The sequence below is a fragment of the Gekko japonicus genome, unplaced genomic scaffold (assembly GCF_001447785.1).
Source record: "Gekko japonicus isolate JY-2015 unplaced genomic scaffold, Gekko_japonicus_V1.1 scaffold111, whole genome shotgun sequence".
Lineage (NCBI taxonomy): Eukaryota > Metazoa > Chordata > Lepidosauria > Squamata > Gekkonidae > Gekko > Gekko japonicus.
The window spans coordinates 810,150-827,895 of NW_015171505.1; the positions used below are offsets into that span (position 1 = coordinate 810,150).

The 17,746-nt window shown below is 47.2% G+C and overlaps 1 protein-coding gene across 1 annotated transcript in view; it reads left to right on the top strand.

Annotated features, from left to right (window-relative positions):
- Nucleotides 1–17,746, top strand: part of ADCY7 (adenylate cyclase 7) — a 95,396-nt gene that overhangs the window by 30,993 nt on the left and 46,657 nt on the right. Inside the window, 2 exon segments of the mRNA XM_015419257.1 lie at nucleotides 11,813–11,945; nucleotides 16,161–16,349. Of these exon segments, the coding sequence (XP_015274743.1) occupies nucleotides 11,813–11,945; nucleotides 16,161–16,349 (322 nt within the window).

Below are 17,746 nucleotides of genomic sequence, written 5' to 3' on the forward strand. Positions count from 1 at the left end.
GTACTGTGCCAGTATATCACTACCCTTTTTCTTAGAATTGGTGAGCCGTCAGGAATGTGGTGAACCAATGGACTGGAATTCCTGCGCTCAACAACCAACATGGGTGTATTTGACACCAATGCTCCCTCTAAGCTGTGGAGTCTTGTGAGCAAAAATCCTACTTTGTGAGCTACTGGCATTAAAACTGTGAGCGAGAGATTTGGTTACTGCATAAATCAGTTTGCTCTGGAGCCATCCTTCCTGGGCGAAGACTAAAATGTGTGAGCCAGAGGCTAAAAAACTGTGAGCTAGCTCACGCTAACTCAGCTCAGAGGGAACACTGATACATGTCTTCCAGAGATCAATGGGATTTCATAGCAGTATACATGTCTTAGATCATAGCCCAGTACAAGTATTCGAAGTCTGATATCTTGTGGACAGGTGCCTGTCTGGTATATTTTTTTAAAAAAAGGGAATTTGGCCATCCCTTCGAACTATGGATTGGCTCTTGCTGGAAGTTGAAGTTAATGTTGAACTCAGAGGTCATTTCGGGGGGGAACGCGGGGGAACGCACATGACGAAACCCCGCCCCCTGCTTCCGGCCACCCCACTTCCGGCCCTCATTCAGCCAGGAGGAGGCAGGAGAAGAGGGAGGGTATGTTGCTTCCTCCCTGCCTCTCCCTACCCCGGCCTGCCTGGGGCCAGGGAGGGCCTTCGTGGGGCTTCCTTGCACTCCCGCCGGCCTTGCAGGTCCACCGCCGGGCCCCTCATGGGGCTCGGCAGTGGAGCTGAACTCAGATATATCTTCTCTAGCTGAAATCTGTTGTTCGTTGTCCTGTGCTCAGCGGAATGGGGCAAGCGTTGTTCTCTCATTTTTCTGTATTTACATTTCTAAGCAAACCTCGTTGTGTTCCTCTGTCTGCTTATATGACAGTGGAAGGTTTGTATATATGATATCACTTTGGAAGAACAGAGTGTTAGAGTGTGAATGGAAACGGCCAGTGATAATCCCAGAAGAAGAACAACCCTTGAACCATTTCATGGTGTCACGTGACTCCGGTTTGCACAGTTTTGTGCAGGTTAGAGGTGTCGTTGGTGGTTCTGGCTTTATTAGACTGCAACTCTGTACTACTGCAAATTTTTACTTCAGTGTTGATTTATTTATTTATTAAAACCCATTCCTCGGGTGTCTTTCCACCTAACTACAATCCCCGAGGCAACAAACATCAAACGCAAAATCATATCAATATTAAAACAATAAAGACATTTTAAAAAGCATTTAAATATAAGCAGGGGTCATCTTGTAGAAAAAGAGGTGCAGGAGCTCCTTAGCATAACTCATTAGCATAACTTATTTGCATATGCCACACACCCTGACATCACCGGAAGTGCATCAGAAGGAAACGCCCACCGCTCAGGCTCCACTGGACTGTTTTGGTTTGCTAGCTATTGGGGGGGGGGGGGAAGGGGCGAATCTTGGAGGGCGAGCTTGTACCTGAATAAAACTTGGTCTTAAAGGTGCCACTGGACTGTTTTGGACCGGGAGGGCGGGGTGTGTGTGTCTGCAACTTACCTGGCTTCTTCTTCCTCTGACTGAGGGCTGCTGGGAGTTGGGGGTGGGGCTGGTTGCATGTGCCCACCCCCTGAGCTCTTTACTGCCGGAGCTTTGCTCCTGTGCGCTCCTGCAGGAAATGACCCCTGAATATAAGTCTAGCTAACATAAATAATCGTCTGTAGTGTGGAACTGTCAGGAAATCAAAACAGGCTGGAAGGGTTTGCGGTAATATTAAACCTAAATATAAAGGTGAGCACACTAGATTGAATGCTATTCCGTCAGGGGAGCTATTAGGACGTTTTAAATAAGGTGACTTATTCTGGGAAACTCTGTCAGTGAGGTTCTGGCCAAATAGACAGTCTTCAGCGCTGTCTATTCGACTGTGATTTGCTTAACAAGACAAGAAATAGTTGGATAAAACCCTATATCCAGGACTCTAGGTGTGAACTGGATAATTTGAGGTTTCTTTTAGCAGAGGGTGGATTTTAATATTACATTGGCAGTTGCCAAGTTCTTTTCTCAGTCGGTGAAGATTAAAAATAATTAACTTTTAAATATGACATAGATACATGTATTAAATAAATTTTCTCCCTTTTTCTAAGTCTTAGTGTGACACAGTTCAGAGCCAAATTGGCTGTGAGAGCAGTACAAGAACATAAGAACATAAGAGACGCCAATGTTGGATCAGGCCAAAGGCCCATCTAGTCCAACACTCTGTAACACACAGTGGCCAAAAACACCAGGTGCCATCAGGAGGTCCACCAGTGGGGCCAGGACATTAGAAGCCCTCCCACTGTTGACCCCCCGCAAGCACCAAGAAGACAGAGCATCACTTGCCCCAGAGCCCCTATCTATACCTTGTGGCTAATAGCCACTGATGGACCTCTGCTCCATTTATCTAATTCCCTTTTGAAGCCGTCCATGCTTGTAGCCGCCACCACTTCCTGTGGCAGTGAATTCCATGTGTTAATCATTCTTTGGGTGAAGAAGTACTTCCGTTTATCCGTTCTAACCCGACCGCTCAGCAATTTCATGGAGTGCCCACGAGTTCTTGTATTGTGAGAAAGGAAAAAAGTACCTCTTTCTCTACCTGTTCTTTCCCATGCATAATCTTGTAAACCTCAATCATGTCACCCCTCAGTCGTCTTTTCTTCAAGCTAAAGAGCCCTAAGTGCTTTAACCTTTCCTCATAGGGAAAGTGTTCCAACCCTTTTATCATTCGAGTTGCCCTTTTCTGCACTTTTTCCAAAGCTATAATATCCTTTTTAAGGTGTGGTGACCAGAACTGCACACAGTATTCCAAATGAGGTTGCACCATTGATTTATATAGGGCATGATGATATTGGCTGATCTGTTTTCAATACCCTTCCTAATAACCCCCAGCATAGCATTGGCCTTCTTTATTGCAGTCACACACTGTCTCGACATTTTCAGTGAGTTATCTACTACGACTCCCAAGATCTCTCTCTTGATCAGTCTCTGCCAGTTCAGACCCCATCAATGTGTATTTATATTTAGGATTTTTGGCTCCAATGTATCATTAAAGTAAACATAAGTCTATATAAAATATTTAAACGATTCGAAAAAATGTAAAAGTGTGCATAATTATGCAACCAGGAAGGAGGGACAATAACAGTTAGTGGAGGGAACGCCAGAAAAAACAGTAGAGTCTTCCCCTCCCCCTTGAAGATGATCACAGATAGAGGGAGACACACAAATCTTCCAGGGGAGGGAGTTCCAAAGTTTTGGTCCCACAACCGAGAAAGCCCTGTCTCGGGTTGTCACCCATCTAGTCTCATATGGCAGGGGCACCAAAGGCTGGGCCTCCAAACATGACCAAAGTGGACAGGTAGGCTCATATGGCAGTCCTTAATCCAGGGGTGTCGAACTCATTTGTTATGAGGACCGGATCTGACATAAATGAGACCTCGTTGAGCCGGGCCGTGTGGGTCATAAAATGTAATGCCAGGTACCGGAGATATAAACTTTATAAAGGACACAAACACAAAGATTTTTTTTACTTAAAATAAAGACATTAGCTCTGTAAGCTGCAAACCTACTTTTGATTTATTGACATTCACCACAGAAATCTCACGCTCAGAGTTATGTGTCTAGGAACCAGGTTAAAACATGAAATGGCTGAGCGATTACGAGAGTCTGGTGAAGCAAGCTAGGATGCAGCAGCAGCAGAACTGGAAGCAGGAGATGGCCAATGCCACTGCGGGCCTGATGGAAGCCCTTGGGGGCCTGATCTGGCCCCCGGGCCACATGTTTGACATCCCTGCCTAAATCTATATCATTGATGGGTATAGTCATCACTGGATGACTGTACCTTGTGACTGGCAAGGGTCAAACAGTCCACACCTTCAATAGCCAGCCATGTGTACAGACATCAAGGTGTGGAGATATCAAATTACGTTCATCGTGTCCACATTCAGACCAGCTTATTTGTTTTTCTAAGGTGTCTAGTGACATACAGGTCACTTGTTCTCTGTCACCTGCTTCAAGGAACCTTGGTCTGTGTGCCCTTGTTATCTTCCCCTATTCCATAGAATCATAGAGCTAAAAGGGATGTTGCAGGTCATCTAATTCCACCTGGTCCCCTGAATTGTAAATGCTAACTCTTCGATGAAAACAGATGCAGCGTTCTTGGAGTCTCACACTGTGATCCAAGGTGTATGGCTTTGTTCGCTCAAGTGCGATGCTTATCTGGGAAGCATCGCCGTTAGTAATCTGAGCAGGGTGTTAACCTTCTCGCAACCAGTGAGGCTGCACAAAGTAGACACCACAGTGTGTGTTGACTGACTCTCTGGTGACTTAGCAAAATATTGGTAGAACCTAGGGATGCCAGCCTCCAGGTGGGACCTGGGGATCCCCCAGAATTACAGCTCATCCCCAGACTTACAGAGATCAGTTCCCCTGGAGAAAATGGATGCTTTGCAGGCTGGACTCCATTAGCATGGTACCCCACTGAGGTCCCTGTCCTCTCCAGGTTCCATCCCCAAATCTCCAGGAGTTTCCCAAAATGGATCTGGCAACCTGCTCCCCCATCCCCTGCCATTGGCCAGGGGGACCTGGCAAACCTAGTGGAACGAATGCTCTGACCTTAAATGACAAAGATGCACCCAGGCTGAGTGTTTTTAGTGGCATTTATGGACCTTCCCAGAACGTTTCCTCCATTAACATGAGTTCTATTTGTTAGTCTGGTGCTGAAAGAGCCACAATGTCCTATGTATATGCAATGGCTCAGTCGCCTGTTTTATTGTCTGGCTTGTTTGAGGAGGGCAGAGGTGTTTGCTGCAGAACGAGAAAGAGAATCCACGTCATACCTTTTCTCTCCATCAAGTCACAACCAAATTATGATGACCCCGTAGGGTTTTCAAAGCAAGAAAGATTCAGAGGTGGTTTGCCATTGCCTGCCTCTGCATAGCGACCCTGGTATTCCTTGCTGATCTCCCATCCAAATACCAGCCATGGCCAACTCTGCTTTCATATCAGGGCAATACCTTTTATCAGGGGTCATTTCGTAGAAAAAGAGGTGCAGGAGCTCATTAGCATAACTCATTACCATAACTTTTTTGCATATGCCACACCCCCTGACATCACCGGAGGTGTGTCAGAAGGCAACACCCACTGCTCAGGCTCCACTGGACTGTTTTGGATTGCTAGCTTTTTTGTGTGTGGGGGGGGGAATGTACAGATCTGTCCTCGCAGAGGAGGGAGAGCTTGTACCTGAATAAAACCTAGTCTTAAAGGTGCCACTGGACTGTTTTGGATTGAGGGGGCCGGGGGGGGGGGCTCTGCAACTTACCTGGCTGCTTCTTGCTCTGACTGAGGGGTGCTGGGAAGAGGGGGGGGGGCTTGTTGCATGTGCCCGCCCCCTGGGCTCTTTACTGCCGGAGTTCCGCTCCTGTGCGCTCCTGCAGGAAATGACTCCTGCCTTTTATTAGGGCCGATCAAAATGACACAAAACCGTGTTCAAGCTTTTGAGTTCGTCAGAACCCTTCATTGGGCAAGTGCTACTAAATTTGAAAAGTTAAGGAGGAGACAGGCAAGTAGAGGTCATTCACTTTACCTCCTACTTGATCCTTTTAACTGGAGATGCTGGGGATTGAACCTGGGACTCTGTGTCCGTTACCATCCTACACCACCACAGCGGACACAAGAGCCTGCCTTTCTCCTCCTCTGCTCTCCTCCTCTGTGTTTTGGCAACTATAAGGGGCGAGGAGGGCTGGTTTGGCCTCGAGCTCTGCTAAAGGGGGGTACGGGGCACAGTCAGTGGTAAAATATCTCTACTACCTGGCATTGCATTTCATGGCACACATGGCCCTGCCCGACAAAGCGACATTTACCTCAAATCCAGCCTTAGTAAAAATGAGTTCGACACCTCAGCTTTAAGGTGTTCCAGGACTCTGTTATTTGGAATAAGGGATGCTTGACCGATCTTACTGTGTGGATGTTTGTGCTGTATCAGTATATTCTCTTAGTAGCTGAAGGTCTATCTGCTGAGGGGTAGGCGGCTTGCAGTTAGTCCACATGTGGTCTGGCAGTGCTTATTTTGGTTTTGGGGAGGATGCCGGCGCTTGTGTTGAAACGTGGCCTTTGCAGATGGTTACAGAGCTCCTATGGTATTTGCAGAGTTTATCCACTCACAATGGCACATCTGTGTCTCCGTTTTGACTACTCGACTGAGGGTAGTTCCGTACAGCAGGACGGCTTTCCTTCTAACAATTAGCTGTGATTAATTTCACGTGTGATTTAAACAATGTTTTCACCACATTCCAGAGTTTCTCGCATGTCGCTAATGTCAGTAGCCACGTGGCTTCCACAGTTCCAAAACATGCCCACGAGAACTGCCAAATCTATCGGCCTCTGCGGCAAGGGTTTGGAACCACAGGTCCTGTAACACCGCTGTATTATTGTTGAAATCTGGCCTTAGATGAATAGTTCTCCTTTGGGCTTAAAGATACGGAAATCAAGAGCTCCAATGATGTCTTAGCAGTATATAAATCATGCTAATTAACTGAATTAAAGCTAGTTAATTAAGTTAAATTGTTAAGTTGTTGGATACTATGTGTAATAGACGTACAAAAGCAATATGGATGACCTTTTGTTTGTGTACATACCGAGGAGATGTATCCATTTGGGAGACAGGCAATGATATTGACATGGCACTGGCTGGAGAGGCCATTTTAAACGAAGGAGGAAATGTGTTTTTTCAAGTGCAGTCTTATTAACTGTGTGTTCCAGAACATTTTTCTGAGAAGGTCGGTGATGCTAGCCAGCTGAGTAAACTCTTGGGTTGATAGTACAGTGCAGTGTATGTATAGACGTTGCTCCTGAGAGCTTCCAGCCATGTTTCAAGAGCTATTCAGCCACTTGATCAAAGGGGAAGAGGGTTTTCTGTGTAAACCTAAATCCATGTTGATGGGTTTCTTGGCACATTTGCAAACTGTCCTTGAAACCAAACTGGGATGGACAATTTGAACACTACGGGAGAGCTATATCAAATCTCCAGACGGCAGCTAGTATATATCAATAGATCTAACTCTCAGAATGGCCAGAGCTGTGGATACTTAATCCTGGAGACTGGAGCCATGAATAGACAGGACAGATGTTTCTACAATTCTGAGAAAAGCCCCAGGTTTGCAGGAAAAAACTTAAATCTTAAAAAACAAACAAACACTGGGGTGGGGTGGTTAACCCAAGTAATAGAAGCAGTGCCTATAGCTTTAAGAAACAAATATCTTCTTTGGCCATTGCTAGGCAATCAACAGTATCGCCAGCCGTCACGCCTTGGTTTTCTGTCAGTAAAAGGCAAGGGGAGGAGGCAGGGCCCCTTCCAGGGCTGTTTGCACCTTTGAGGGAGGACCCATTGGGACCCAGCTGGTGGCAGCACCACATGACTGGCATGACTCACCTGGCCCCGTTGTTCACTACTGTTCCAACAGCAGCCACCCCAGAAAAGCCAGTGTGGTATAATGGCTAGAGTTTCAGACTACAATCTGGGAGACCCAGGTTCCATTCACTGCTCTACCAGGGAAGCTTGCTGGGTGACCTTGGGCGAGTCACACACTCAGCCTAACCCATCTCACAGAGTTGCTGTGATGATAAACTGGAAGAGAATGGTGTAAGCTCCTTTGGGTCTTCACTATGGAGAAAGCCGGGGGTATAAATGTAGTTAATAGATATTTAGACAGAAGGCAGTTAAAAGATAGGTTGTTTGGTGGGTGGGAAGGGGAGTAGATGCAGGGAAAGGAGGGGGGATATGGGGGCTACCAGGAGGAGGGAAAGAAGAAATAAAGAGATTCCTCTTACAAGTTCTTGTGGGTTCTTCACTGGGCAACTGGGCCTGGCTTGACGGCCAGCACTGTACATCTCATCCAGACTTTTCTCAGGGAGAGGCTGCTAAGGGGAGGGAAGGAGAAAAACGGAAGATGGAATGAAGATAGGTCAGCCAGTGGGTGAGAAGGAGAGAAGGAGGCCGGAAAACTTGAGAGGCTATGGGGGCTTTCAGCTAAGAGAAAGAGGAAAATCCTTGTGTGTCCCCCCACTTGTGTATATATACAGTGTCCCCCCACTTGTGTATATATACTGAGCTGCGGTGGCTCAGGTGGTTAAGACGCTGAACTGCAGGCTGTGGAAGGTCAGTAGTTCAGCAGTTCAAGACCCGGGTGTGCCGCATGACGGAGTGAGCTCCCATCTCTAGTTCCAGCTCCTGCCAACCTAGCAGTTCGAAAGCAAGAAATTGCAAGTAGATAAATAGGGACCACTTCAGTGGGAAGGGAACAGCGTTCCGTGAGCCTTGGTGTTTAGTCATGCCGGCCACATGACCACGGAAACGTCTTCGTACAGCGCTGGCTCTTCGGCTTTGAAATGGAGATGAGCACCGCAACCCTAGAGTCGGATTCGACTGGCTTTCGAGCAAGGGAACCTTTACCTTTACTTTATACATATACATATACACATGTATACATATATACATACATGTGTGTATGTAGGGCTATCTTTCAGTATACTCCTGCAGAGTGCAGGGGGTTGGACTAGATGACCTGCAAGGTCCCTTCCAACTCTAACATTCTATGATTCTAGGATTCTGTGTGTGAGAAAGACAAATAGGCATGTAATTAACATTTATCTGCATAAAATGTGTGTGCTGTGCTGAATACCTCTACATGGTAATGTAGTATTATTCATAGCTCCATGAATATACATGGTACTTTGAAGACTTACATAAGCAAAAGAGATGCGTTCGTGCCATAGAGAAACTTCATATGGGGAGGGAAGCTTGAAGTGGGGGAGAAAGGGAGAGTGGAAAAGGAAGAAAAACGATTATATCGCGTCCTTAAGCTTTATGTTGTTTGGGAGCGAAGACAGAAGAAGCTAAGCCGGTGACTTCATGGAAGAAGTTGGCTTTTCAGTGGGGGGAGAGATGGGTCGTGCCACGCAAAGGTTCTCGGGGCAGACGTTTGGCAAGGAGGAGGGGAGGGATCGGCAGACTTTATTTTATCGCTTTTAATATGGGTAACTTTTTTGGACAGATTTTTTGTTAAGGTTAAGAGAAAAGCAAAAAAAAAAGACAACGAGAGGCTGACAGGGCTGTCCAAAGGGTGTGGGTAAGCCTCCCCAGGTTATGCCTGGGTCAGGTATGCTGTATAGGGTTGCCAAGTCTGGGTTGGAAAATACCTGGAGACTTTGGGGGTGGATCCGGGAGAGGGCGGGGTTTGAAGAGGGGAGGGGCCTGAGCATGGCCCAATGCCACAGAGTCCACCCTTCAAAGCAGCCATTTTCTCCAGGGGAGCTGATCTCTGTCAGCTGGAGATCAGTTGTAAAAGCGAGAGATCCCCAGGCCCCACCTGGAGGCTGGCAGCCTTAATGCTGTATGAAGATGCTCAGATGGCTGTGGGGAACAGATAACTGTAGGCCATCCAAGAAGATTGATAGAGCATATCAACAGTACTATTTATTTATTTTATTTATTCAGTCCAACTTGTTAGGCCGCCCTACCCTTGCAAGCAGGGCTCAGGGCGACTTACCTCAAAAACAAACATGATAATATGATTCTGTAAGGCTGAGGGACTTGGGAATGTTCAGTCTGGAGAAGAGGCGGTCGAGGGGGGGGGGCGTGATGGCTCTCTTGAAGTATTTGAAGGGCTGTCACTCGGAGGGGGGCAGGGAGCTGTTCCTGTGGGCAGCAGAGGACAGGACTCGCAATCAAGGTTCCCTCTGAGCCGTGGAGTCTTGTGAGCAAAAATTCTACTTTGTGAGCTACTGGCATTAAAGTTGTGAGCAAGCAATTTGGCTACTGCATTAAATTAGTTTGGCCTGGAGCCATCCTTCCTGAGCTAAGACAAAAATGTGTAAGCCAGAGGCTAAAAAACTATGAGCTAGCTCACACTAACTCAGCTTAGACGGAACACTGCCGGGTCGCAATCATGGGTTTAAATTAAGGGCAGGAAGGTACCAACTGGATCTTAAGGGAAACTTTTTTACAGTAAGAGTCGTGCAGCAGTGGAATCGGCTGCCTCGGGAGGTGGTGAGCTCCCCCTCCCTGGCAGTCTTCAAGCAGCAGCTGGACAAACCCTTGTCAGGGTTGCTCTCGGCTGGTCCTGCACTGAGCAGGGGGTTGGACTGGATAGCCTGTAGGGCCCCTTCCAACTCTGCGATTCTAGGATTTGATGATACACCATTAAATAACATTAAAGCCTACTGAAAACAATATATTTCCAGATACAATTTCATTACCGGAGATGGCGAACAATTTCTGTTCTGGGTGAAGGCACGTGGAGGGCTGGGCCGGAGGGTATACTTCAAACAATACAACCTCGTTATTTAAGATGGAGAAAAAATCTCTGTTCCCACCAGCTCCTTGAGTAAAGGGGTGTGGAGGGCTGGGTAGGAGGGATGAGAGTACCAAACAGTCCTCGCCCTCAACCGAAGGCCTGGCAGAACGTCTCTGCCTTGCAGGCCCTGTGGAAAGGTAGTAACCAGGGGTCATTTCATAGAAAAAGAGGTGCAGGAGCTCATTAGCATAACTCAATAGCTTAACTCATTTGCATATGCCACACCCCCTGGCATCACCGGAAGTGTGTCAGAAGGCAACACCCACCACTCAGGCTCCACTGGACTGTTTTGGATTGCTAGCTATTGGGGGGGGGGACACGCAGATCTGCCCTCGCAGAGGAGGGAGAGCTTGTACCTGAATAAAACTTGGTCTTAAAGGTGCCACTGGACTGCTTTGGATTGCTAGCTATTGGGGGGGGGAACGTGTAGATCTGTCCTCGCAGAGGAGGGAGAGCTTGTACCTGAATAAAACTTGGTCTTAAAGGTGCCACTGGACTGTTTTGGATAAAAGTAGTGTGGGGGGGGGAACGTGCAGATCTGTCCTCACAGAGGAGGGAGAGCTTGTACCTGAATAAAACTTGGTCTTAAAGGTGCCACTGGACTGTTTTGGACCAGGGGGGCTGGGGGAACTCTGCAACTTACCTGGCTGCTTATTTCTCTGCCTGAGGGCTGCTGGGAGCAGGGGGTGGGGCTTGTTGCATGTGCCCACCCCCTGGGCTCTTTACTGCCGGAGCTCCGCTCCTGTGCGCTCCTGCAGGAAATGACCCCTGGTAGTAACTCCCGTAGGGCCCCGATATTTTCTGGCAGAGAGTTCCACCAGGCAGGGGCCAGGGCCAAAAAGACCCTGGCCCTAGTCGAGGACAGACGGGGACCTCTCTTGAGCAGGGGACCATGAGCAGATTCTTATTGCCGGAGCTTAACGCTCTTCCAGGCGCTCTTCCAGGGACATATTGAGAGAGGCAGTCCCAAAGGTACAATACTTAACCAACTATACTGAGAATCCTATTCGGGTCTGTTTAGTGATACTCCCAGGAAAGAGTTCTTAGGACTGTACTATAACAGGGCATTATCCCTGTGTGTGTGTTTCTTTGGTCCTAATAAACAGCTTTACATGGATTTTCCTTCTGGACGTATGACTGTTGTTGCTCAATTTGTGGGAAATAATGTATTTGGCTGCAGTTATTTTGACTTTTGCAGTGGGAAAGACTACACACAGTTAGAGAGGAACGCACCGTGATGGATTGCCAACAAGCAAAGCTGTTAAGTAGCAACAGCCGCCAGGATCCTGGCATTGGCTGCCAAGGCGTGAAGCTGTTGAGAAGCACAGACATGTCAACAACAGCCATTGATATGGAAATGAATCACTTACAGTGACCTTTCTGGAGGGGGAAAGAAGTTTAAGTCCTTTGTGTTTCCCTCTCTTTGCCTTTCCAGTCGTGTTCACATCACTGAAGCGACGCTAAATCACCTAGGCAAAGCCTACGAAGTGGAAGAAGGCAATGGGCACCTAAGAGACCCATACCTCAAAGCCATGAATATCACAACTTACTTGGTGATTGATCCAAGGGTAGGTATATTTTTGCATATTCCCCACCCCATTGGCTTACGTGCTGTGATGTCATCGCATTCCAACTGCTGCGGAGGAAGCAGGCTGCATTTGGTGAGGGAGCAGGTTAAACAGCTTGGCTGACAGGAACAACACTAGAATGGGGGGAGCAGAAGGAGAAGGGACAGAGACTGAAATTCTGCAGAGGTTGTAGAGTTCGTATCTGATAAACAGAGAAGGAAACGGACCCAGCAGGTAAAAGAGGAAACCAGAAGTAGGCCGATTGAAGGAAAACGGAGGAAGCAATGGTCATCAAAGACTTGAGGGAAAGTGCTCCCTCTAAGCTATGGAGTCTTGTGAGCAAAAATTCTACTTTGTGAGTGACTGGCATTAAAGTTGTGAGCGAGCGATTTGGCTGCTGCATAAATTAGTTTGCTCTGGAGCCCTCCTTCCTGAGCTAAGACAAAAATGTGTGAGCCGGAGGCTAAAAACCTGTGAGCTACCTCACACTAGCTCAGCTTAGAGGGAACACTGCCGGGGATTGAACCCGGGACCGTCTGCATTGCAAAGCAGAGGCTCTTCCACTGAGCCACAGCCCCACTCCTCCTTGTACAAACCGCAAGGGTAGACCATCAAGAAAATTCACAGATTTCACATGTTACCAGTAGCCATCAGTCTATTGCAACACAATAAATAAATAAAGTAGAATGGGTGGTCACAAGTTGCAGTACAAAGCATTTAACAGGAGAGAAATGCTTTGTGTTGCAACTTGTTTTTGAATCGTGACCACCGATTCTTTATTGATTGACTGTAATTATGCTGCAAGAGACTGATGTCTACTGGTAACTTGTGAAATTTGTGAATTTTTTTTGATGGGGCTACCCTTGCAGTTTGTATTTCTGCATATCGCATACGCTTGGGGTCCCTATTCTTTGACCTCTCCTCCTTGTGGCATTAAATAACAACCCATTAAGCCTCTGTTAAAGGGACAGGACTCCCCCCCCCCCTCCAGGCAACTGGCAATCCCAACCAAGCAAGAGAGGAATGCGGACAGTGTGGGGGGGGGTGTCGGGGTTGGGGACTGTGTAACAGGGCTACAGCGTTAGACGTTCAGTTGCCAGGGACTGCAGCTCCACCACGAGCCAATAACTTTTAGAGCTCGGTCTCCAAGGAGCCTTTCAACAAGTATCCAGAAAAGGCTGTTCTTTAACTGTGTGTAATTAAAAAGAATAAGCTGGAAGCCACCCACCTTCTGTCTAAGTGCAGCTATACTGACATTCTGAGGGGGGCAATTAAGAAGAGCAGCGGCGCTCTGGGGCCAATCCGGTTTGCTCGGCTCGGCTCCCCAAACGGCGTTTTTGTCTTGCCGAAAGGCGATTTCTAAAGCTCAGACTGGAGCCCCCACCCCCGTCCACGCCTCTTCTGCCTTAACGCTTCCCTGCTAACAAAGATGACTGAAATCGGTTTGCGATTAATATGTGATTGAACTTGGCTGAAAAGGCTGTGTGTGTGTGAGAGAGAGAGAGAGAGAAAGGTGTGTGTGTGTTTAAACAGCAGCAAATACAACACCTGGTCAAGATCTCAGCTTCTGTTGCCTGATAAGCACATGGTGTTTTCTTCATAATAGAGGGTAGCAGTCCAGCCGCAGTGAGGGCAAAGCTACATCTGTGGGTAATGGGCCTGTAAGCTGTGCAGAGTTCGTTCCAGTCTGAATTCCTGCTCTTCTCTCTCCCCCTCCCTCTTTTCAAATTAATTTTAGGGATTAGGCATAGGCAGTTTTAAAAGAGGGTTAGACAGATTCATGGAGGATAGGTCTATCAGTGGCTAACAGCCATGGTGACTAAAGGGAACCTCCATGTTCAGAGGCAATTGAAAAGAGCAAGAGTCCAGTAGCACCTTTGTTGTTGTTGTTGTTCAGTCGCACAGTCGAGTCCGACTCTCCGCGACCCCGTGGACCAGATCACGCCAGGCCTTCCTGTCTTCCGCCGTCCTCTGAAGTTTGCTCAATTTCATGTTCATTGCATCTATGACACTGTCTAACCATCTCATCCTTTGCCGTCCCCGTCTTCTTGGACCTTCAATCTTTCCCAGCATCAGGGTCTTCTCCAGTGGGTGCTCCCTTCTCATTGGGTGGCCAAAGTATTTGAGCTTCAGTTTCACCTTCAGTAGCACCTTAAAGACTAACAAAATTTGTGGCAGGGTGTGAGCTTTCGTGATTCACTGCTCGCTTCTGCAGATATCTGAAGAAGTGAGCAGTGACTCACGCAAGCTCCTACCCTGCCACAAATAGTGTTAGTCTTTAAGGTACTGCTGGACTCTTGCTCTTTTGTGCTGCTACAGACAGACTAACACGGCTACCCATCTTGATCTATCTCCATGTTCAGAGGCGGTAAATACCAGTGCCAGGAGACAACATCAGGGGCAGTTCTACACCCCGTTGTTGGCCCTGCAGGGGAACTGGTTGGCCACTGCGTGAGACAGGATGCTGGACTAGATGGACCACTGGTCTGATCCAGCAGGGCTCTTCTGATGTTCTTAAGAATCAGCTAATAAAAGCTTCATTCCATGACCGTATCTAGGGAAGAATATTGGCCCATGGGAGTTAAGAACATAAGAGAAGCAAGTGTTGGATCAGGCCAATGGCCCATCCAGTCCAACACTCTGTCACACAGTGGCCAAAAATATCCGGTGCCATCAGGAGGTCCACCAGTGGGTCCAGACAGGGCTTTTTTTGTAGAAAAAGCCCAGCAGGAACTCATTAGCATAATAGGCCACAGCCCTGACAGCACAGCTCATTAGCATATTAGGCCACACACCCATGTTACCAGAAGTATGGTCATCCAGCCACACCCACCTTTTGCTTCTTATTCTGTTGACCTTGTTTGTGGTCAAAACCCAGGGCCTTTTTTTTGTAGCAGGAACTCCTTTGCATGTTAGGCCACACACCCCTAATGTAGCCAATCCTAATGAGTTCCTGCTGTTGGGTGGGGCCTGTTATGCTAATGAGTTCCTGCTGGGCGTGGCCAACTCGGGAGCCAGCCGGAACTCCGTTCCTGTGCGTTCCTGCCCGAAAATAGCCCTGGGGCCAGGACTGTTGACCCCGCCCCCAAGCACCAAGAATACAGAGCACCACCTGCCCCAGAGTCCCTATCCATACTTTGTGGCTAATATCCACTGATGGACCTCTGTTTCATATATTTATCTAATTCCCTCTTGAACCCTCTTGAAGTTTTGTTTTACCCATTCACATACTTACCATGTGAATATATGGAGCTGCCTTATACTGAATCAGATCATTGGTCCATCATCATCAATATTGTCTACTCAGAACTGGGCAGCTGATATCCAGGGTCTTAGGGCTTTCACATCCCCTAATAATAATAATAATAATAATAATAATAATAATAATAATAATAATAATAATAATAATAGATTGGATTTATACCCCGCCCTTCAACTACCCAAAGGTGTCTCAGAGCGGCTCACAATCTCCTTTTCCCTTCCCCTCCCCACAACAGACACCCTGTGCGGTAAAAGAAGAAGAGATTGGATTTATACCCCGCCCTTCAACTACCCAAAGGTGTCTCAGAGCGGCTCACAATCTCCTTTTCCCTTCCCCTCCCCACAACAGACACCCTGTGAGGTAAAAGAAGAAGAAGAGATTGGATTTATACCCCGCCCTTCACTACCCAAAGGTGTCTCAGAGTGGCTTACAAACTCCTTTCCCTTCCCCTCCCACAACAGACACCCTGTGAGGAAGGTGGGGCTGAGAGAGCTCTTGACAGAAACGGCTCTTTTTCAAGAACAGCTCTTATTAGAGCTACGGCTTGCCCAAGGTCATCCAGCCAGGTGCTAGTGGAGGAGTGGGGAATCAAACCCGGTTCTCCCAGATTAGAGTCCTCACACTTAACCACTACACCAAATAACCAGTCCATTCAGCTGGAGATGCTGGGGATTGAACCTGGGACTTCTTGCACACCAAGTAGACTCCCTACATGTAAGTCATAGCCTTTCTTGTGTGTGGGGAGGCAGGTCAGATTTCCACTAGCAATCGACATATGCCTTTGTGTTCCAGCATGACATGCTAAAATTCTTAGTTGGGTCCTTTTCCTGCGTTTCTGCCCGTAGGGGATGCATGGATATGTCAAAACGACTGATTGCAAAACTCAAGGATGTGCTTCCTTTTTTTTTTACCCTCTTAAAATGCATGTGTGTTCCCCCCCACCCTGGTTTCAGTCCAAGCAGCGTTCCTCCAATAACCATCAGATCTCCGAAGCCAGAGTGCATGACGGGCTGAAGATCAGAGCCTCCGTCCGGATGACCCGATATTTGGAGTCTTGGGGCGCTGCCCGGCCTTTTGCTCACCTGAACCATCGAGAGAGTGTGAGCAGCGACACCTCCGCACCTGGCAGGAGGCCTCGGAAGGTGATGCTCCGTTCTTGTTTTCGGAAGCTCCTGTGGGCCAAACTATTTTTTTTAAAAACATTTTATTTTAGTTTTTCCATAACATACACTCCATATATTTTCCAACATTCTGGGGTTACATGAGACATTTTCTTCAATCCACTTATTGACTTTTTGCCATTTTTGCTTAAAGTTTCTTTCTGTTTTTCCCGCCAAGTACATATTCAGCGTATCCATTTCTATTATTTCAAAAAGCTTCGTAATCAACTCTTCCCTAGTCGGTATTCTGTCTGTTTTCCAATTCTTTGCTATTGTTATTCTTTAGATTGTAACTACGTACAGTATAATAGATAACTCATTATGTTTAATCCCCTCTGGTGTGATATTAAGCAAAAAAAAAATTTCTGTTGTGATTGGCAAATTGATTCCTGTAATTTCTTCTATTAACTGGTTAATACTTTTCCAGAATTTTTGTATTTTCTCACACCTCCACCAGATATGAATATACGTTCCTATGTTATTCTTACACTTCCAACAATTTCCAGAGACATTAGTGTAGCATTTAAGCAATTTATCCGGTGTCCAGTGCTCTGTGGGCCAAACTAGACGGGATGTTTGTCACATGGTCTCCACGGGGACTGGGAGCCATACACCAGTGGCAGGTTCCCAGTGGGAACTCTTGTTTAGCGGCCATCACAGGGACCCAATTCGGCTTGGGACTGTGATGCTGGAGGAGAAGGGGCTCCTTCCTCCCCCACCGCCTTTTCCTGACCCAAAATAGTGCCATAGTGGGGGCATTATTTGCCCCTTCAGAGGACCGCATGTGCAGGGATTCAGTGCAGGTACAGCCATTTGATGGGCCAATCGTGTCCCCCTCAGCTGTTTCGGCTCTGGAAAATGGCATGTGAGAGAAGGCAGGAACCCCTCTTCCCCCGTTAGGACCATATGTGTTTTTATTAATTATAAAACATAGTAGCCATAAATCACAGTGATTGCTCGTTTGGGGGTTTTGACTCTGTGATCCCCGTTTGTTTTTCAGACACCTGTCCCGCCATTTAGTAGAGAGAGACAGAGCCCATCTGTTTGAATTTTTTTGTATGGATTTACGTGTTTAACTACTACACTACCTCATACTGCTTCGTAACTTAATAGTTTTAAGCAGATTGCTAAAGTACAGAAAAGGCTAGACCCCATTTGAATGGCCGCGAAAATCTATCGCAGATGCGTAAAATTTTACAGCCGAAAGAGTGATAGGTCTGCTGTTAACTTCTAATAAAAGAGGTGATGTCTCTGTATGATCTCTGTTTTGGAGCAAAGGAAACATTAAAAGATTTCTAGGCTCCGGAAAAAGATTGCATTCAAAGGTCACGTGATACAGGGTGTCCGCACTACCTGCACCACAGTCACAGATTCCTGCT